Genomic DNA, 22,623 nt, shown 5'->3' with positions numbered 1-22,623 from the left:
TGGAATCATTTTCATATGACAAAAGTTGTAGGAGATAGGAGATAGGGAACCCCAGTTTTGACCAGTTGACTTTCTCTAGTCAACCACCATGAACCATCTTGCTAGCTTGACATTCTCTTAATTTTTGGGGCTCATGGAGGATCATATATGTGTAATATTATGTAATATGAATTATCCCTTGAAATATTTGATCAAATGTTTAAGAAACTTGTTGAAGAAGTCACACAAGATACCCAGATGAATTAGGATTTCCAAGGCAAACAAACTTCAAACTCTTGATGAAATCTTGATCAAAATGATATGTGAAGACCATAGAGATTCACATATGATGTATAGAACTAATGTGAACCATTTCTTGATTAGTCTCCTTGCATTGAGGGTCTCAAACCCTAGATATGAGCTCGATGGAACATAGTTGAGCATACACACTACCTACAAAAGCAACAAACTATATATTGACATATTTTCGGTATTTTGGTTAGTAAATAAGGAAAGACAACGTATGATACAATCAAAATATGCTTGGTGATGTCTCCCAATGCAAACTTGATGAATGGGGGGTAAGGAGGTTGCCAAGTTGTGATCCCCATGCTAATGCATATGATGAGATAGCATGAGGGATCTTAGGGTCAAAATTGGGGTCTTACAGTTTCCCTTATTTAAGGACATTCTAACTGAGGATGTGAAGGTTAAAATCTTCGTATCAACTCAGTAGAATGGCCTTAAATAACAACATATAGAAACAAATTTTGGTCCCTAAGAGACCTCATGATGCATACGATTTAAATGTTAAAAGTAATCTCTGTGGGGGGAAATATTGTCGCAAAGGAAAATAATTTGGAGAGATTGAAAGTCCACAGGGGCGTAATGCATTCCGTAAGGAAAACTCACGGGGTAGACAGAGACTCTAGGGGATAAAAGTTGTACGTAGTCCAGGCTACGACTTAAAAACTATTGGAGACACGAGGGAAATCCATGAAAAAAAACCAATGGAAGGACTCTGTCGGGGAGTAGGGGAAAATCTGCGATAAATCAGAACAAAGCTGAAATACCTGAACCAAACAGGGGATGGAGATTTCACTAAGGAAATACGCACTCAAACTCAACTGGGGAAGAATGAACTTCAACACAGGAGTACCAGAAGTATATTATCTATTACCGGTTACTGGGTAGGAAGATAATATAATCTGACATAAAGGCATCCGTTACCGGTTAGGGTAAACATATCAAGGATGACTTGCTGAGGGAAATAGGAGGTGTATTCATTATCGGTTACTGGGTAGGAACAACCTGCTGGAGAAAATATCAAATTGGATTTACAACTATCGGCTACCGGGCAGAAGACCAAAGAGAGAATATCCGTCACTGGTTAAAGTGAACATATCAAGGATAGACTCAAAGGGAGAATATCCGTCATCGGTTAGGATGAACATATCGAGGATAGACCACTTGGGTAAAAATAGGAATTATATCTATCAGTTACTGGATAGAATACCAAAAAGAGAATATCTGTCATCAGTTAGGATGAACATATCAAGGATTAACTCTTTGGGGAATGAAATGGGGATTACAACTACCTTTTTATTGGGTAGAAAACCAAAAAGGGATAATATTTGTCATCAATTAATATGAACATATCAAGGATAGACTACCTGGGGAAACGTGAAAACGAACCCGCTGGGGGAAACAAAGGAAGTAGATTACTTTCACCGGGTATTGGGTAAAAGTAAAGTACTCAAACATCGAGAAGAATATTACCAGTTACTGGGTAATAGATTCTCAAGATACCTAAAAGTATCCATCTAGGTAAAAGGTAGAAAGAAACGGTCAAACAGGACTCAACCCAAATGAGGATATAACTCAAGGGGAGTGGTTCCATCCAAATAATCAATTGGGGAGGAAATTGAAATAAGAATCATCCATGAGGAAATAACTCAGTGGGGAATCAGAAAGGTTAAATTATTTCTGCTTAAGGGGCTGACACTCTACCATTGAAAGAGGACAGACGCACCAAATCTGCATAGGGAAACAACATCACTATAGCAGAGGATCAGAAAACAAGGAATCAAATGCAATAACATGCATAATGAAATATCTGTTGTATGAATGCGTATGTATATGATTGATGATTATGTTGACAAATAGTCACAAAGGATACAAATGTCACCGATTTGAATCATCGCTACAACACTCGACTAATCTCGACAAGATGGAAACACCAACTGGAGAAACATGTTGGGGATGGATGTAAATCAACTGGCTCCGAACATCTTAAACCTGGCTAGGGAAAGAGAGAATATCTGCCGAGGATCTAAATTGTCAACTCTGCGGGGAATTTTAGATCAACACCATATCAAATGGGAGACAACCTTACAGGGGGGCAAATCAAACACTGCTTAGAATCAACATTGCCGGGAATCATAAATGGATTTTAACAAGGACTCCAGGAGATAAAACTTTGTACGGGGCCTGAGAAAATTGTTGAGGATGTGAGCCTACAACTCAGTTGGGGCAATCTGACTTGTTGTTGGGGAGGAAAAAGTTACCAAACCAATTGCTTAGGGAAGACCAACAATGCTTCGCACTTTAGGACTCACTTGTTCTCAGACTGCTGTTGATATTCTTTACCAAAATTAATCGCTTAAAAGTAATTGCTTTCATTATTATTTAAGAAAAATGATTTTTATTTATTGATTCAATTTCAAAGTTATCATCATAAAATTCAATTCTATTTAGTTGAAAAATAAATAAGAGTAGAAATAATTGGATAAAAAGCTCAATTTTATTTAATAGAATGGTAGTCTGTAAACGACAAGACCTCATGGATCTTTCACAAAAGTTAAAAAATGGTAATTTACATGGAAAAGGGATACATTGAATACAATGATCACTACTCTCCCTACCAAATTCAATATCCGTTGCGCTCTTGGCTTCGGTTCAGAATGATGAATCAGGACTGACTGACTTGCTCAAAATCGCTCTCAAATGCACTTACTTGCCATAATCCCTAATTTTGCATAGATTGCCCCAAGGTAGGGTATTCAATCTATCGGGATAAATTTTATGTTGTATGTCTCTAATTTTTGCCTGGATCGCCCTTTCGGGTTTTCAACTTAGCGAGTTGTTCTTTTCTTTTTTAGGCGAAGTATTTCTTGACTGCATCGACATTCACAGGATGAGTGAACTCTTCACCATCCATAGTTGTAAGAACCAAAGCACCGCCGGAAAAGGCTCTCTTAACAACATATGGGCCTTCATAATTAGGAGTTCATTTCCCCCTAGCATCAGGTTTAAAAGATAGAATCTTCTTGAGCACAAGGTCACCTTCTCGGAACACGCGCGACCTGACCTTCTTATCAAATCCCTTCTTCATTCTCTGTTGGGATAACTGACCATGACACATGGCAGTCAACCTCTTCTCTTCAATCAAATTCAGCTGATCATATCTGTTCTGGCACCATTCAGCTTCTGTCAACTTGGCTTCCATCAAAATGCGCAACGATGGGATCTCAACCTCTACGAGGAGCACAACTTCCATACCATAAACAAGTGAGAAAGGGGTTGCCCCTGTCAAAGTGCGGATGGATGTACGGTACCCATGCAAAGCAAATGGGGGCATCTCATGCCAATCTTTATACGTCACAACCATCTTCTGAATAATCTTCTTAATATTCTTATTTGCAGCTTCAACATCCCCATTCATCTTTGGTCTGTAGGGAGAAGAGTTACGATGTGCGATCTTGAAGTCTTTACAAAGAGCTTCCACCATGTTATTGTTCAAGTTAGATCCATTATCAATAATGATCTTACTTGGCACACCATAACGGCATATAATCTGATTCTTGATAAACCTCACAACAACTTGCTTGGTCATATTTGCATACGATGCCGCTTCAACCCACTTGGTGAAGTAATCAATAGCGACCAGAATGAAACGATGGTTGTTCGAAGCTTTAGGCTCAATCATGCCAATCATATCAATCCCCCACATGGAGAAGGGTCATTGAGAGGAAATGACGTTTAATAGTGTCGGAGGAACATGAATCTTATCCGCGTAAATTTGACACTTGTGGCATTTCTTCACAAACTTGCAACAGTCGGATTCCATTGTCAGCCAATAGTAACCTGCTCTCAACATCTTCTTAGCCATAGCATGTCCATTGGAATGAGTACCAAAGGAACCTTCATTAACTTCAATCATCAACAGATCTGCTTCGTGTCTATCCACGCATCTGAGCAAAACCATATCGAAATTTCTTTTGTAAAGCACATCACCATTCAGGTAGAAGTTGCCAGCTAATCTTCTCAAAGTCTTCTTATCTTTCAAAGATGCCTCGGGCAGGTAAATCTGACTTTAGAGAAAACACTTAATATCAAAATACCACGGCTTTTCATCTTTAGCTTCTTCAACAGGAAATACATGAGTCGGCCTAGCAAGACGCATTACATTCAAATTGGGAACCTTATTCCAAAATTTCACCACGATCACGGACAGAAGATTACTGACTTGCCTCAGCCGAATGAGGAATGGTTTCAGGCAGCTTTGTCCCTATCTGGGATGAAGTACTTGTGTATGACCGATTATATTATGGTCAACCACAAGATGCTTAATGCATTTATGGAGAGATGTCACAACGAGACCTCGTCATTTCACCTCCCGCTTGGTGAGATGTTTATCGCACTCGACCATGTGTCATGTTTGCTGCATCTTCCGATCATGGGGAAACTTCTAGGTCATGGGAGGATTACCAAAGACGGGGCACTCGAGTTGATGGTAGACTGTCTGGGAGTTAACCAGAGGTTGCGTTGTTAGAGAAGTCCACAACCAGAGGGGCTTATGCTAGGTTTGAATTCATGAGAGAGTTATATATATATGAGCTCCAGAGAGCTAAGGATGTTATAGGTGATGACGAGCAAGTAGGGTTGCATAGATTGTATGCTATGAGAGCATATCTTTTATATTTGATTGGCACTGCGATTTTTGTGGACAAGAGTGTCACTTATACAGATGTCGTCTACCTACGGTACTTCGAGGACTTCGAGTGGATCCATGAGTATAACTGCGATTTTTGTGAACAAGAGTGTCACTTATATTATCTACACCTAATTTTTTAGACTCAAATATTTCATGAAACTTAAGTTGATGTCATGATATGAGAAATAATAAACAATTTTTGACACATGCTTACACAAATGTATGCATGATTATATTTTTATCATTTTTTATTATGAGAAAATAGGATATCCATTAGCAGTGTAAAATAATTTATCAATAATTATCATGTATTCCGCCACATTAGACTATAATTTTTAAATTAAAGATATGACATAGTAGATTGATAAATTCATATTAAATGATAATGTAAAATTATTTACTGCATACCAATTAAATTCTTTATTATAGTTAATAATATTTTTTTGATGTTTTCATATGTATCCTAGATTTTTTTAATGATTTTTATGTGGAATGTTTTCAAATAATTAGTATATTATGAATGATATATGTATATGTGTGAATGATAACGGGCAAGAATGTGATGGAGAGAAAACATGGGATAAAGGTGAAGTTGAGTCTCAAGAATCAGGGGTGTGTATAGCAGGATAACACGTGATTTGGAAAAATGTTGAGGTGAGTCTTGTTCTTATCTAATCACTAAGATTCTCCCCGAGGACAAATTCAACTGTATGATCAAAATAGAATCCAAGGATGAGTGTGTCAGACATACTTCATTCATGACAATCTCAAAAGTCTTCTTCATTTGCATATCTCAAATTCAATCCACCATTCAATATCATTACTAACTTTATTTTATTACTAATAATTATCCTAAAAAATATGAATGGATTTTTATGTTCATTGAATTATCGTGACCAAACTGATGATGCTATTTGAAGCTCAAGAAAAGCTGTGACCCGTGAATACCACAACCAGAAAGAATATGTAGAGTGAAATAGTCAAACAAAATAATCAATGGAATGTTTCTTTCTTTCTTTTTTTCTTGTAAAGGAATAATCTATGGAATGTAAACATGTTCACCCTTCCTTAAATTAATGTAGTGTTTTCAGAGCTAACAGCATTGCTGGGGACGTCATAATCTTGTCAAGAAAACTCAAATGAATTTGACTCAAAAGCTATAGTTATATTTAGATTTCTCTTACTTTTCTATTAAAAAAAGAGATGTTTATCTTGTTTGTTAGCAAATAAATAATGGGGAAAAATGATATTTTGACAATATTTATATTAAATTCAACAATAAACTTATACTTGTCAAAAAAAAAATAGCTAATGTGATGTGAGAAACTCTGTGCTTTATGCCATGTATACTAAGGATATAATGTTTCCTCCTCTTCCGTTAGAGAAGTATCTTTAATGTAAATAAATTTAAAATTTTAATTTATTTTAAAATAAAATAATCAATGTAATTAACATATTTAAAGCATCTTAACCGTTTGATATTAAAAACTAATGCTTCATGTACCAAACTAAATTTAAAAGCATCTCATAAATTTAAATAAATAAATATAACAAAGAATCTCTCATAAATTGTCACCTAGCTATATTTATTAATCAATGTATTAACATATTTAAACCATCTTAACCATTTGATATGTTGTTGAGTTTTGATGTTAATTTGGTGTATGAAAATAACAATGTTCAAATGATAAATGTATGTAAAATATCTGTCATGTGTTAAGACCATGCACGCTTATACTAAGGCTGTTTAAAAAAAGAACAAAAACAGAAAAGCCTAAAACATTATTAATAATTAAAAAATTGTAGAAAGATTAAAAGGAAATGAAAATGAAGAAAAGAAAAACATGAATTGAAACATCGCTAGTATGAGTATGTATGTAGTGTGTACTCAGTAACGGTCACATGGATTTTGCTATTTCTCCAACCGTGAAAACATTTACACCAACCACCACTCTTTGCTCCTACATATTCCGCTCCAATAACATGCAATTCCAAGTATCACTCATCACTTGTTCTGTTCTACTATATCCTCTATGCGTTATGGATACATCATGCAAGAAATCTCCTTTGAAGCCATGGAAGAAAGGGCCGACAAGGGGCAAAGGTGGCCCCCAAAATGCTTCATGTGAGTATCGAGGCGTTCGTCAAAGAACATGGGGAAAATGGGTTGCTGAGATAAGAGAGCCAAAGAAGAGAACTAGGCTATGGCTTGGTTCTTTCGCCACGGCTGAAGAAGCTGCTATGGCTTATGATGAGGCTGCAAGGAGACTCTATGGACCAGATGCATACCTTAATCTTCCTCACCTGCAACCTCATCCTATTTCATCTATCAAAACTGGAAAGTTCAAGTGGTTGCCTTCGAAGAAATTCATTTCAATGTTTCCTTCTTGTGGACTACTCAACGTAAATGCTCAACCTAGTGTTCATTTAATCCATCAGAGGCTACAAGAGTTTAAGCAGAATGCAGTTGCTGCAAGTCAATCACTTTCTAGTTCATCGGACGATCCAAAGACAGAAGAAACTCAGAATGTACTACAGAGCGAGAAGAATCATGCAACCCAGAATGTACTAGACAGCAAAAAGAATCATGCAGATGATCCTCTTCAGGAAAAAGATGTTCAGACATCGGTGAATAAGATTGTTGGAGATCTTCGGGAGGAGAAACCACAGATAGACCTACATGAGTTTCTTCAACAGCTGGGAGTACTGAAAGAAGAAACACACTCCTCAGAACAAACTGAGAGTTCAGGAAGTTCAACAGTGCATGAAGCTGTGTCACGAGATGACAATGATCATTTGGGAATATTTTCAGACATGAATATTAATTGGGAGGCATTGATTGACATGCATGGAATTGAAGATATTCAGGAATCAGAAACCACCCAGCACGAAGCATTTGACCCGAATGACCAGCTTAATTTCTCAACTTCCATTTGGAATTTTTAAGAAACTTAGCTGGTCTGTCAAGAAAAGAGGAACTACCTTAGCTATAGCTTATATGAAGTTGAAATCTAGTTGGATATGGTACTCTACTTAGTAACTCAGCCTAAGCTTTAGATCAGACTGTTTTGGTTCTGCTAGTACTCAATTGCTGTTTGTCTTATGTGTGCTGAATTTCAATCTATTGACTGCAATTTAAGAGTAGGAAAGTAGCTAGGAAAGTGCTTATTTAAATAGTTGTAGTGGCACAGAACATGTCACATTCACGCAATAATGTAACAAAATTTTAAGATTTTGACAGAAGAACTTTAAATTAAAAGTGATGTTTATAAGCATCATATACCAAGTATAAAAAACATAAATAATAAGAAACTAAATATTCTAATTCGAGATGATTCTAAATGTTATAATATGGAGACTAATAAATTTTCACTTCTAAATAAAATGGCCTTGCCTTCTTTCTTCAATAAAACATTAACCTCCAAGCAAAAGAAAGATTTTAGAAACCTTCACAGATCTACATCACCAAAATCGACAAATTGATCACATGAGGGCAATAACAGCAATCTTCACCTTGGGCAATTTCGCCTACTAATTCTGGTACTCAGATGCACTCTGATATTCTCCATGCTCTTCAAAATACTCAACCAACCGCTTTAGAAATCCATCATTACTGACCGTCTCAGTGTCACAGACAATACAGCATTGCCTTCTTGCTCGTGTCACGGCCACATTCATTCGCCTGCGATCACTCAGAAAGCCCACCTGAAACATATTTCAAGTCTCATCTTTTATTCTCCATGCCACTTTTATAAATTTGTCATGTAAGACCTATATGATGCAAATTAAAAACTAGCAGACTTGTTTAAAATACCTCCTTTTTTGAATTTGATCGAACCATTGATATAATAATGGCTTCCTTCTCCCTTCCCTGGAAACCATCAACCGTTGAGATTTCAATATCCTTCAGCGAGTTCTCCTTGTTTTTCAACATCTTGAGTAAAACAACCTGCCAAAAACAACATTGACCACATTGTCATCTTTCATAAAACTATTTAAACGTGAAGTTTGAGCCCACCAAACATTTATATTAACAATGTTGTCAAACGCAGATCGCAAAAAAAATAGCTGGTTGTTCAAATTCAGCTAATTAACAGTGCTTTAGCATAGCTATAACTGTTATTTCACAGAACAGTGACAATTTGCTCAAATTCCCCTATGCTATAACGCTGCTACACGACACTTCATACTAAAAGTTCCCACAGAATAATTCCATACCTGAGCAGCATAAGGCGTAATGATTCCAATATCAGAAGGAAGCACCCCGCTTTGCACTAATCGCTTTGCATGAGCCATAGCAACTTCAGATTCTCCTTCGTTAAGGGTGCTGTCCTCTTCATCTTTCTTTTCTTCCATATCACATCTGAAGCAATCAATATAATCAGCTGGATTATATTATGTTTGAATGCTCCTATCAACAACCTATATTTGCTTCAAATGAAATACAATGACTTTCTCTCTCCAGCTTCCACATATCAGTTCAGATGTTTGTTAAAATTCTAATACCGGACACTGGATATTGATTAATCAAAATGCCAATTCATTGTGTACAAAATAATGGTTCAACAGTTTTCATTAGGAAGAGATTGTCGCATCTTTATTGCACATGTCCAGACTAATCAAAATCAGTTCTGAGATTATACATATTTCAACTAATAACATCATTCAACATACCCAGTTGTATCTATGAGAAGAATGGTTGGTTCAGTTGAAGATGTCCTCTTCACATTCTCAAGATCATATAGCATATGTGCAGCAACGCTTGAATGAGCCTTTACCTGTTATCACATAATTCCATGTATGAAGATCTAACAAAAAGTTATTCCCCAATATAATCTGACTATTCAGTTCAAGATTGATAAATTCTGCTTTTTTATTAGTGGTTTAACAGGAGGAAAAATATATATTTTATTGCAATGCAAATATCAAGATGAGTGCTTTGAAAATTAGGAGCACCTTACTGTTGTAAAGCTCTTTAGAAGACCAATCCATGATAAGTTGATGCATCCGATACTGGACGGCAAGCATAGATGTGACTTCCTCTCCATACAGTTCTGCAAGTCGTTCGAAGAGGGTTCTTCCTAAGCCCTTCTTCTCAGCTTCAACACTTTGAATGGTTGGAGGAAGTTGAAGATGATCTCCTGCAAGGATACATCTTGTACCCTAAAACAACGAATTCCACTTAATTCATTATGATCAAAGTCGCATTTGAAATAATGATTAGAAAGCTGTGTATTTTAAATTTTAATGCTGAATCAAGTGCAGGTTTAGTATTAGTCTGTTAGTTTTGCCAGTTCAAAGCAACTTCACTTTCAGACATTATTGGAGGAATGAAAGATGCTGTTGGAGATTATGATTATTAGTGGCCGTAGTTATAGTAATAGAAGACGGAAACAATAAAACATAACCTAAGGCATGCAATCAAGAGAAGATAAAAAGAAAGTCTGAATGCAACAGTGTAATGAATGTCATTGAATGTAGTGTTTAGGCATAACATTACCTTTAGCAGAGGTATCCAACATGCTATCTCAAGTGCTTGAGCAGCTTCATCGATAATCACCAAATCAAATGAAGTGCGGTCAAGTTTCTTAGTGAAAGCCCCAATCAGAGTAGTTAATATTACATCTGCAGTTTTAATTACGTCTGTAACAGCAAGCTGCTGCCTTTTCCGCTCTTCTCTAGATAGAGTCCTAAGTTCCTTCTGTATTTCCCTCCTTGTATTTTTTTCTTTAGTTTTTAGCAGCTTTCCATTCAATACCTGAAAAAAAATGTTATATCCTGTGAAAACTGAAAATTAATGTTGCTAAACATTGTGCTAACATGAAGTTAATGCCGGCATCAATCATCAATGATAACTATCATATGAAACAACAGAACATCAAGTAGGTGACGCTAATAATCTTAGTAAATGATAATTAATTCATACTTTTTTTTATAAGCAATTCATACTTAGAGTGGAGATTTGGTTGTGAAAAAATCAAGAGAATTAAGAAAGTTGGTTTCCGAATTAATTTTTTGATGATTGGTGTTGTTTTACAAGTTTATCCTTCATGAGAGAGAATTAGTTAATACTTTCATAGAGTAGTATTGCAGAAAAAGATGTAACATAAGGATATGGTGGTAAAGGAATAATTAATGTAGTTGAAAATTTGAAATGGGTTTTATAAAAAGGAACAAAGAAAAACTAAAGAGTACACTTAGGGACAGAGGTACTAAAACCTTACCTTCATTTCTTTCCGAATGTCATTTGCAAGGCCACTATTATCTCCTTGTAGTACCTAAATTCAGAGAAATTCAATATGAGAGGGTGAAAACAAGTATGATACACAGACAAATATAACATTTCATTTGAAGCTTCAATATGAGAGAAAGGATGTCCAAATAGATTGCAGTGCGAGCGCTCTTTTGAGCTGGATGGTATTGCCTTTTTTCAGTTTTTTGTTGTTTTCCTTTGTAGCCCAAGGAGAATCTTAACTTTCCTTATTTGCTCTTCTATTAATTCTCTTTATGAAATCTTCTTTTATTAACAAAATAATAACAGGTTAACAGAGAATAAATACATAACACCAACATAAATTTGGCTATTTTACTGGTGCTATTGTGGAGTAGTAATAAAAACAGGTGAAAGAACCCAGTGAGACAAATACTCAAATTTTATCATTTAAACAGGTGGTTGCTGTGTACCTGAGCATCCAGTGCACTGTCCAGTACTTGGGGCAATAAACGTGCAGGATGACCAATCCTCACCAGCTTAACTCTAACATAAATGTTAGATATCATGAATGAGAATTGACATGTGGTTTTACACTCTCAATGAAACGAAACCAAGTGAGAACACATCTCTCCACAGAAAGAGAAAAATAACAAAATAAATAGAAGCTGTAAAAAAGGCTTGCAAATTATAAAATTTATAATTTGCACACCATTATTATTTTGTCAAGGAGAAGATCTCCAGAGTAGGAAAAAGCATATTCATTTCATTCCAATATTACTGATTCTGTAGACAATTTTCTGCAGGGTGTAGACATTGTTTATCTGTGATATCCGATGTAAAATCTGCCAAACAGAAAAACTACCCAACTATGATAGTGCCAAAGAGATGATAAAATGATTATACCTGTGTGGAACTAGCCGCTCAACAATGTTGTCAACAGCAATATTTGAGGCAGCACAAACGAGAATCTTAGATCCACGTTTCACTTCTTGTAATATAATTTCCACCACAGTTGTAGTTTTTCCCGTTCCAGGAGGTCCATGTAGCAAAAAGACATTCTTCGACGATAGGGCTTTTGAAATTGCATCTTTCTTTGGAGATAAGAAAATGTAAATACATGATTTTTAGAAACATAAGCCAGAGCCCCGACGTGCAAAGAAAAAATTATGAATACTTGTGCAGAAACACCATTATTGTGAAAATAGGGATACATTGTTTAGTTGCTATCCTATAACCAACAAAAAATAAGATCACAGCATAGTTAAACCACTTGAATTTGATTTGGCATAATTAACAAGAGTTTTCCCAGGAACAATTCTACATATCCAGTCCCCTAACCATACAGTAACAAACAGGAAGGAATAGTTTACTACCCAGGTAGTTAAAGTGACAAACCACTATTGTATCCATAACTTTGAGTGCTTTAATAATCAGCTAATGATTATATATCAAAACTCTTAGCTGATTAATAGGTCCACTTATTTCCAACCAACTACATGTAGAGCACGTTCAACGTTTTAGCTTTAGTTATCTCGGAAGCAATTGATAAAATTCATGTAATCTCAGTTCAATTGTATCTTTCTAGTTATGCTTGGACAATAAGGGTCTATTTGGATTGACTTATTTGAGCTTACCTATTTGGAAGAGCTTATGAAAATAGCTTATGACATGTACATAAGTTGTTTCCAACTTATTTCCATAAGCTCTCTAGGATAACTTATGAAAAGAACTTATAGCTTATATGAAATACTTTTGACTTTATTCTATATTTTGTTGTATAAATAGCTTATACATAAGTACTTATATGATGAGCACACTAAACACACTTTGAATGTTATTAAACAATAGAGTGGTCAGTGAGTGTTACCGTTGGCTGATGGTGGTCCATGGCGGAGAGCCAAAATATAGCCATAACAGCCGTTTTATGGTGCCGTCAATATTGAATTATGGCGGAAAAACCCAAAAACCATCACTGATATCCACCATGGCGGATATTCGATAACACAGAGAGTGGTTAATGATTCAGAATTGAAAATATATTTTATGGAGTCCCTAAATTAAAATTCTTTATATTTCCCTTAAAGAAGAGGACTTATGGACAGCAATAGGAATTGTAGACATATTTGTGCAAGAAATTGTGAAATATGATTTAAAGCTATTACATAAAATAGACAACTGTTAGAAAAAAAATGAAAAGTAAAACAACCAGGCAAGAAATTAGCTTACACACCTGAGAGTGATCAAGATTTCTATTAATGGAAGTGAAAGATACATCCTTCTTGGACACTGTTGGTTGCCTCTCCCCAAACAAGACAGGGATTAAATCAGAAGCAGGACCCTTATGCACACCTTTACTCAACTGTACTAATGCCTCTTTCATCCTGTGATACGTCACCTGGATGAACGATAAACATTTTCTGTATATAAGAACCCAGGAGCAAGTAATTGAGTAAAAAAATGGATAAAAATCCCAAGCAAGCTGCTAACATGTATGTTTACAAAAACACACTAGATAACAGTCAAGTAACTAATCAAAAGCGAGATTCAAAGCATCGCAATAAGTTCCTATTTAGTGCAGTTCATATATTTCACAAAAACATACAATTATAGTATATATCAAAACATGCTGAATATCATTTTAGTAATTGAATTGTCTATAATCAAACCACAGAAATATTCTAAACAAAAAGAAACAAGCACCTAGGGAGTAAGAGCTTATCGGCATACCTCATTTGCAACTTTTTCCAGCCTTAGGGGACTGTTTAAACCATCTTCTGGTATATCATCAAAAGCAACAGTAATTGATGAGTCCTGATAGAAATTGCATCAAACAACCAAGTTAAAAGTAACATCCAACGGCAAGACCGTCCACAGCCAATGCCATGGACAATTTTTTTTGCTTTTCCCAAAGCGAATCAATCAGATACCTTTAATCTGTAAACTACACCTTGCCCAAGAGCAGGAGAACCTAAATCAGCCTTGTTGAGTTTTAAAACAACAACATCATGAGTACCAAACTGCAAAAAAAAAAACTCATTAATTTATGAAAGTAATACAATATTGATTTAATGCATCGAAAATGGTCCTAATCCTATCAGTGCCACAAGATGTTTTTGTTTTATGGCATAACAAAAAGGCAAAAGGAAAGAGAAACTATGCATACAATAAAAGTAGCCTTATAAAATACACTGCTAAATAAACCCTACTGAATCTAGTCGACTCAACCAGTAACAAAAGACACAGATAAAAGAAAATCACCCATTTACCTTGTGTGCAGGAAGAACATCTGCTTTTGTGGATTGGAGCTCGATCAGAGACTTTCCCATAAGTCCTGTCTATTTTCAGAGTAAACAACAAAAGAAGAGTAGCAATATAAGAATACCATATGAATTGAAGCTCCACTTACTTACTACCTATGAAAAAGCACCGACACCGGAAACACGACACCGACATAGACACGTCGACACCAGTATTAATTTGAAAAAATGAATAAAGTAAACATCGGTGTCGGTTTCGGACACAGACAAACATTTTTTCAGAGGTGTTGATGCTACAGAGCTCACTACTTAAAAGCACTTAAAAAAATAAAGGTAAAAAATTAACTATAAACCTAACTCCTTTTGCTTCATAATCTTATAAAATATCTCAACATTAATGAAATAAGTTAAATATAAAATCAAACTTCCACTTTCATTGTTATTTTCATATTTTTGAATTCCATCTTTCTTTGTCTTTCAACTTTGCCTCCGTTAACAAACCATCAAATTCCACACATTGAAAAAAAAACACCTTTTTCAAAAACACTTGCAAAGGGTATCGTGAAAACAATATAGAAGAACTGAAAATCAGGTAACCTGAACATCCACACATTTCAAATTGAGGATTGTTGATCCTCTCTTTTGAGCAGTATCCAAATTCCTTGATGCACCAGTGGCGATTGAACTCGATATCTCAGCCTCCTGAAGCAAAAACAAAGGGATAAAATTGAAAAGAAGATACATCATTCGAAGCAACACTAAAACACATTGTTTGAAAGTTATAGTTTTTTGGGTTAAATATACAATACCCTGTTGGCAAAAATTGGTTTATCCCTGTAAAAAAAATTTGATCCCCTTGAAATGTTAAAATTATATGTGTTTTGCCCCCAATACACAAAAGTTATTCCTGTAATATTTTGTTTTGTTTACTCCAGATTAAGTGTTCAAATTGTACGGGAGGGAAAAAATATATATTAGAGAGGAATCCAAACACAATCCAGTGAAAAACTGAAAGTAGACGAAAATTAGGGTATCTGAACGTTGAAGCGCGTAGTTTGAAAAGTGAATTGGATTGGAAAAGAAAGAAAGTAGGTACCTTTTCCAAGTCGAGAAGAGGGGCAGTGATAGAGATGAATTGGTCCAAAGAGAGAGGTGGTGATTTCTTCTTAGTCGCCCCTCTCTCCATTGCCACCGTAGAGAGAGAGAGAGAGGTGAACGAACGTTAGCGAAATGCAGGTGGTAGCAGTAGCGCTACTAAACTCACGTCGCCTGAACCCACTTTTGTGCTCTTCTTTTTATTTTGTTTTATATTGAAAGTCTCCTTTTTTAATGCGTAACATTTTTTTCATACAAATTTAATGAGATTTCTTTTGTTTGGATTCCTAAATAATTCATGGAATAAAATAAAGGATCCGATTGAAATACTATAACATTGTAAAATGATTTTACACTATCAGTTAATTTTAGACGTTGGATATCGTAATAAATTTAAATAATCCAAATGGGTGATGGTGATGAATCGACAGTGTAAATCTTTTTACACTGATAATGCATAATAATTAATCCCTAAAATAAAATACTATAGAATTTATTTATCTAATTTTCTAATTTTTGTTTTATTCAATTTGAAGTGTATGTGGTGTAATGATATTCTTAATAAAATAGTCAAACAATCGAGCGAAATTTATATTACATTCTCTTAGAATTTGGATATCCTATAAATACAACACATATCATATTTTTAAATAATATGAGATTATATTCACCCCTTCAAACCCAATACAATGAAGATGTCGGGGGTTGCAATAAATGCAAGTCAAAGTGATGCAATTAAGGCGACTAGGAGTGAGTCATAAGCGTGGACGATGCGGGAAGTCTAACAAGTGATCTAGGATAGGCTCTGATAATATCTCAAAATTTGGATTGGGCATAACTCATCCCTATAAAATTGCCTTGTAAGGTGAGGATTGCCCTCACTTATAAGCACATGTTCAGGTCATATATTATCTGATGTGGGACTCTTAACACATTCTGTTTCGCTCCATTTCATTCTGTTATGTGTCATTTTGCGCCGCTCTGTTGTGTTCCATCAATCCAAACATAACCTTATGGAGGAATGACAAACATAAATATGATATAGGAAACACTTTTGCAACAGAATTCATCAATGAGGTATCGAGATCGATGTCAATGATATTCTGTGTGTTTTATTTGTCCTTTAACATTTGTTGACACGCTTCTAAAGCCCAAGCAACGTTGTCCTTTTTTCGCTTTTCAAAAATGAAAATCCAACAGAAAAAGTCGTTTACATAGAAGTAACACCAACAACTTCCAATAGTGGAAGTATATACTTGTTGGTTTTATATGTTGAATCAATAATGAGTATATTGGAAAATATGTTAAACAACTTTATAGAATTAGGATGATTCCAAAATATATCTTAAATGGTTTCTCCATCATCGCACACTCGATACTTAGATACATAATGGTTATCATTCAGAAGCTTACACAATTGTTGCATTTCAGGTATATCCCATCTTATCAGCTTGTTGTTTCGGACACACACATTATATACTTGCATGATATTTGAGATATTTTGAGGTATTTTTCATTTCAAAGTTGCAAGTATGTTTTTGGATTGCACTTGTTCAATGTCATGTCAGAAATGATTTCCTTCTATTCAAATATAAGGTGACATGAAATGGAATGACCAACTAACTTGTGACACATGGCATGATAATGTGTACCACAAATCACATTAAATCTTTATTTATTATCTAAAGATATGCACACAACTTAAAAGGATACTCACATTTCCTCGAACCGGTGCCATCTCGTTTCAACTTTCAGATAGGAATGATGTGTTTGCCGTTTCTTTTGCATCTCAGTGTCACAAATGCAAGTCTTCTATATGAACCATAATCTGACCTTCTAATTTCAACACCGAATCCTAATTTGGTATCCTCCGTGCGAATCCATTGGAGCATATGATCGTGAACAACAAACTCTTATTCGTTTATAAATTTGTTGTCAACATTTACCTTGACATCAACTGGTTTGGCATCCGTAAACACAATAGGTTTTGGGGCAACATCAAAGTGCATTATATCTAAGGCATATTATAACATAAAATATTCAGAAATTATCCAAATTCAACTATGAGCTAATTTGAATATACACTTACAATTGACATTCATCACAAAATTGAAAATGTATTTTCAGACACAACGTTCATATTTTCAACCAAAAAATCATATCAATGTAGGTAATGAGAAAGAAAATACATGTACATTACCTTAAATTACAGCTTCTTTTGCTCATTTTGATGTGAAAAAATAGAGAAATTGTGTTTTAAATTAGAAAAGTTGATTGAGTGTGGAAGGAGTTTTTGGTAGAGTTTGAAGAATAATGGTGTTTTTGATCATGAGTGAAACAAACATGCAAGGTGGTGTTTTATTAATTTTTTCGCTTGACATTTCTGAAGTGCACTTTCGGAATTGTCACTGAGACGAAAATGTGGCATTTTTTAAATCAAAAGGAATACCCATAAAATATAGGAGACAAACCAAAAGTATTAGTCGGATTGACAAAAAAAACAAGTTAAATTGACGACCTTAGATTAAGCCTATTCATTTTTCCATTGTAATAGTGTTTGTATGCTAAAGAGTTTATTTGATAAGATTATTTGCTTTAGGAAACTCATATTTATGTAAAAAAAAAGTTAAAATGTTTGGTTAAGAATAATTTGTATTTGATTCTGGGCTTCGAAAAAAATATGTTTTTATAAATTATAGGAAATTTTAAACGTCAGTCAAAATAACGATTAATAACTCATAATTATAACTTTTTTATGAAGTTATTAGTGAGGGAGGTGTCTCGCCTATAAGTTCTTTAACTCATCTAAAGAATATTAAATAATAAGTATGTATTTTTTGAGTTATTGAGCTAAGAAATGTTTAAATATATAACAGTCAAATTGCCACACAAAAAAAACAAGTTAAATTGACGACCTTCGATTAAGCCTATTCATTTTTCCATTTTATTAGTGCTTGTATGCTAAAGAGTTTATTTGATAAGATTATTTGCTTTAGAAAACTCATATTTATGTAAAAAAAGTTAAAATATTTGGTTAAGAATAAATTGTATTTAGTTCCGGGCTTCAAAAAAATATATGTTTTATAAATTATAGAAAATTTTAAACGTAGTCAAAATAACGATTAATAACTCATAATTATAATCTTTTTTTTATGAAGTTATTAGTAAGGGAGGTGTCTCGCCCATAAGTTCTTTAACTCTTCTAAAGAATATTAAATAATAAGTATGTATTTTTTGAGTTATTGAGCTAAGAAATGTTTAAATATAAACTAAAACAAATATTAATCAACTATGATATGTTATAGGAGATTTTTGGAGATGGTGCATCTAAAAGGATCCTTTTGAAAAAGGATAAATTTTGGTTTTTATGGGATGCTTGAGAATTGTCTGGATTGAGAATTTGCCTAAATAAAAACATAAAGATAAAGAGATAACATGCATAAATAACTTATTTGGTTGTTTGATTGTCTTACGAAAAATATATAAATGTGGTATTTGTGACACTAGTTTACTTGCGAAAACAATATGGTTTACATAATTTAACTCTGTCCGACTTGGTGCATATAGTATTTTGAAAGTACGGTGCCTCATGTTTGACTTGTACTTCCCTCACTTTAAAAAAATCTTACATCCATGCATGCTTTTCGTCTTTATAATATCTCTTTGTGTCAATAATCACTTCAGATAACGACATTTTAAACCTAGAACATGAATAAAATGTCATATTGTGATTTGATTGATTATAATATTTTCAGAAACTTTGTGTAACTATATGTGAACTTCAAAATTATTTGATTATCTCGTAATCGACTATTATATATTCACTTAACCTTCATTTTACTTAGGAGAATTCAATTGACCCTAAATTTGATTGCTTTTTGTTATCGATTAACATTTTATTTAGTTTTAAGTTTAAACAAATGCACATTTGCGCTACGTCATCTATTAGCTTAAGTTGAAATGTAGTGCGGCATAAATAATAATTATTAATGTAAATAATATCGTCATAGTGCCTTAAGACCTACAAATAGACATCGTAAAAGCATCAACTTGTGAATGAGCGAAACTCATTATTATTTGTCAATATAATTACCATAATGACAATTTTTATCTTCTTAATCAATTAAGTGATTAATCAATTTAGTCATTAGGTGGACTTTTTCTTAAATAATCTCAATTCAATCTTGTATTTTTCACATTGACATCTATTTTTTCTCTCTAATTTTCTTTTTCAACTTGTTTATAATTCTTCTTTGTTCTTTTGAATTTCTCTTGACTACTCTTTTCTTCTTTGAAATCATAACTCTTAAACATTTATTCCTATGATTATATGATGGTGTTAAGAATTTCGATTCCTCATATTTTGCTTCCTTTTATCATGTTCTTGTCAAAAGAATACGTGTTTGGACATCATATTCATTTTAAACTTTTTGAGGCTCTTCGTATGACTCTTAGTTCAGTCACAACTCAATCGTCGGAAAAATATATATAAGGGTCATATTTAGCCACGGTTTAATCGTGACAAAATTTGTGGTCATGTGTTGTAGTACACCTTGCACACCTTTATCATCGACCTTGATGAACATCATGATCCTTTATTCTCAATTCAAAATTGTTTTTTTTTCCTTTTACCATTCAACTTATATGATAGGCAATGAATCAACGTTTCTTGGTTTTTTTTTATATCTTACTAAGTATTATCATCTTTCTATTGTTGAAGACTAATTTTATTATGGGTAGATCAAGTTATTTCAAAACTTTTCCTCACCCAATGACTAATTATTTTACATGGTTGACTCAAATGGAGATTGTCAAAGACCGATTTAAAAAGAAATATGCATCTTTGACATGATTATGTGTTCCCTAAAGTAAATGTAATTTGATATAGATAACTCAGATTTGAATGAATTAATGTCCTGACACATAAGGTTGCAAAGTCATAACAAGTCGAGATGACATTGTCAACGACTTAATCTATTTAAACATAAAAAATTTAAATGATGGAAATTCAATTAAATTATTCTAATTACTTAAAATTCTAAAATTTCAAAAAAAATTATAATTACCTATATATTATTTTAATTTATAAAAAATCTAAAAATATATTATTATCAAACTCTAAAATACATATAATATGTAGTAATAAAGATAAATATTTATGTACATATTTTGATAAGGTCTTAGCATGAAAAGAAGGAAAGAAAAGCAATAAAAATTATACTTTAAATAATGTTTCGTACTGAAACCATAAATGAAGTGAGGATTCGAAGTAATGGTGGATCTGAACTTTCGGCACGATGGAGAGGGGGCTGACATGGAAGCTTAGTACTTCAACGCTCAAGTCGATATATTGAGGGAGAATAGTGAATTGAAGTTAAATTTGAAACTCGGTACCTTAATTGGTATTTTCACTATATATGCTAGAGAGAAAATAACTAACTTTTTATTAGTTAAGAGTGAATTATGGAAAGTCGTTGGATGAACTTGGGGCTTGAACCTCCTATGCTCATTAGCAGGATCGGTCTCGGGTGTTGAGAAGATTCTAGAAGGATTCTAGTTCCTAAAGGTGGTCGGTCAGGTCGATGTGGTCGGTCAAAAACAGTTGCCCCCAAGCCTTTGTTTATGCCTAACCAAGCGAGGGTTTGTCGCGTTATCCTCGGTTGTCGAAGACTATCTTATTTATCTTTGGAAGAGCGAAAGAGAAATGTTCTAGTCTCTTGGGTATCAGTGACTTTAACGAGTTACACTTCAAATTTCTTTTCGAAGGTGACATCATTACGTTCTTTGGGAACTAAAACACTCACGTTTTATGTGCAACTGATTTGACACATTTGATGGAGTCTACTTTCTTTTGCATGCTAGCGTAGAGTCCTTGAAGAGTCAGTGTAACACCCTTCTAAAATACCCTAATAATTAATTAAAACAACAAAATATAAATCAGAGTAGATATGCAATTTCAGGGTGTCACACTTGACACTTCACACCAATCACCAAATAACTTGTCATGCTCATTTATTAATCAAAATAAAACATTGCACAATTCGCAGCGGATAGAAATCTAACAACATTTGAACCATGTAACACCTTACATGTAAAATTGTTCAACAACCAACAATGAAAACAAAGTAAAACATCCCGTCCCGATGTTACATATACCAGAGCATGACTCACTAAGGAACTACACTAGACTCCAAGCACTAGCTTCTACTCAATCACTGCTCGTTACCTGAAACATAGTTGTAAGGGTGAGTTCCTCAATCGATATAATAAGCATTATAAAATATCATGTAATGTTAAGTAAATTAACACATTCATCACCCTAATCATATCACACATTCAGCAACGGCAACATCAACTCATAATCATACTCAACACAAACACAAACACAAAACACACGTATAATATTGGAATACATCCATTCATATTATACGCCATACATACATTATGAAATGAGACTCCATGCATGCGGTACCGACTATTCGTGAACACATAGTTCAACCTCACCGATCAAACCCAGATACGGCTACCAAGCTCACTAGTCCCACTCATTTGAGACTTAGTGACTCACTCACTAATTCCTCACCATGGGAATTAGCTACCACCATAAAGGCCATGTTATGCACGCTAAATCACCTAGCATGCAAACATCAACAACAATCCACAATGGACATATGCTCACACTCTAAGCCATAAACAACTCACTAATTCCTCACCATGGGAATTAGCTATCACCATAAAGGCCATGTTATGCACGCTAAATCACCTCGCATGCAAACATCAACAACAATCCACAATTGCATACATAATGGATATATTCACAGCATTATGCATACCATCATACATCATCAGCATATTTATCACAGAATCATATCATGTCATGCCAAATAATAAATCACAGTATTAGCACACTCTACTAATACCTATACTACTCAAGACAGCGGGAAATGATCCCTACTATATCATACATCAGCTAAATTACATCACTCAGCTGAAACGACCAAAACTGCACAACAACAGCTCAGAAAAACCAAACTTCTGCCCATACGCGTATGCCTCATGCCCATACGCGTATGGCACATTTC

At 34.3% G+C, this 22,623-nt stretch overlaps 2 protein-coding genes across 2 annotated transcripts; one reads left to right on the top strand and one right to left on the bottom strand.

Moving 5' to 3' along the window:
• The first annotated feature begins 6,793 nt into the window (after nt 1-6,793).
• LOC127126297 (dehydration-responsive element-binding protein 2F) lies at nt 6,794-8,238 on the top strand. Its single transcript, XM_051055194.1, has one exon. The coding sequence runs from the start codon at nt 6,878-6,880 to the stop codon at nt 7,919-7,921; it is 1,044 nt and encodes a 347-aa protein (XP_050911151.1). The 5' UTR covers nt 6,794-6,877; the 3' UTR covers nt 7,922-8,238.
• Nucleotides 8,208-15,771, bottom strand: LOC127126296 (uncharacterized). The gene is made up of 15 exons (XM_051055193.1): nt 15,543-15,771; nt 15,044-15,148; nt 14,456-14,524; nt 14,117-14,206; nt 13,917-14,000; nt 13,420-13,584; nt 12,093-12,280; nt 11,660-11,732; nt 11,200-11,253; nt 10,476-10,733; nt 9,932-10,138; nt 9,650-9,753; nt 9,194-9,338; nt 8,790-8,924; nt 8,208-8,680 (listed from the first exon to the last, which is right to left on the bottom strand). Exons 1-15 carry the CDS (start codon nt 15,630-15,632, stop codon nt 8,507-8,509), a joined length of 1,941 nt encoding a protein of 646 aa, XP_050911150.1. The 5' UTR covers nt 15,633-15,771; the 3' UTR covers nt 8,208-8,506.
• Between the last annotated feature and the right edge of the window lie 6,852 nt (nt 15,772-22,623).

Source organism: Lathyrus oleraceus, chromosome 3 (assembly GCF_024323335.1).
Source record: "Lathyrus oleraceus cultivar Zhongwan6 chromosome 3, CAAS_Psat_ZW6_1.0, whole genome shotgun sequence".
Lineage (NCBI taxonomy): Eukaryota > Viridiplantae > Streptophyta > Magnoliopsida > Fabales > Fabaceae > Lathyrus > Lathyrus oleraceus.
Note: the sequence above shows the minus strand (reverse complement) of the source record. Positions and strands in the feature narration are given on the sequence as shown.

Bases quoted from the DNA above. Each gene is read 5' to 3' on its own strand.
- LOC127126297 (XM_051055194.1), top strand. From the start codon at position 6,878: ATGGATTTTGCTATTTCTCCAACCGTGAAAACATTTACACCAACCACC.
- LOC127126296 (XM_051055193.1), bottom strand. From the start codon at position 15,632: ATGGAGAGAGGGGCGACTAAGAAGAAATCACCACCTCTCTCTTTGGAC. The intron at 14,525-15,043 runs GTTACCTGATTT...CTCTGAAAATAG, and splicing joins TGAAATGTGTGGATGTTCAG to ACAGGACTTATGGGAAAGTC. The intron at 10,139-10,475 runs GTAATGTTATGC...TCGTTGTTTTAG, and splicing joins GTTGGATACCTCTGCTAAAG to GGTACAAGATGTATCCTTGC.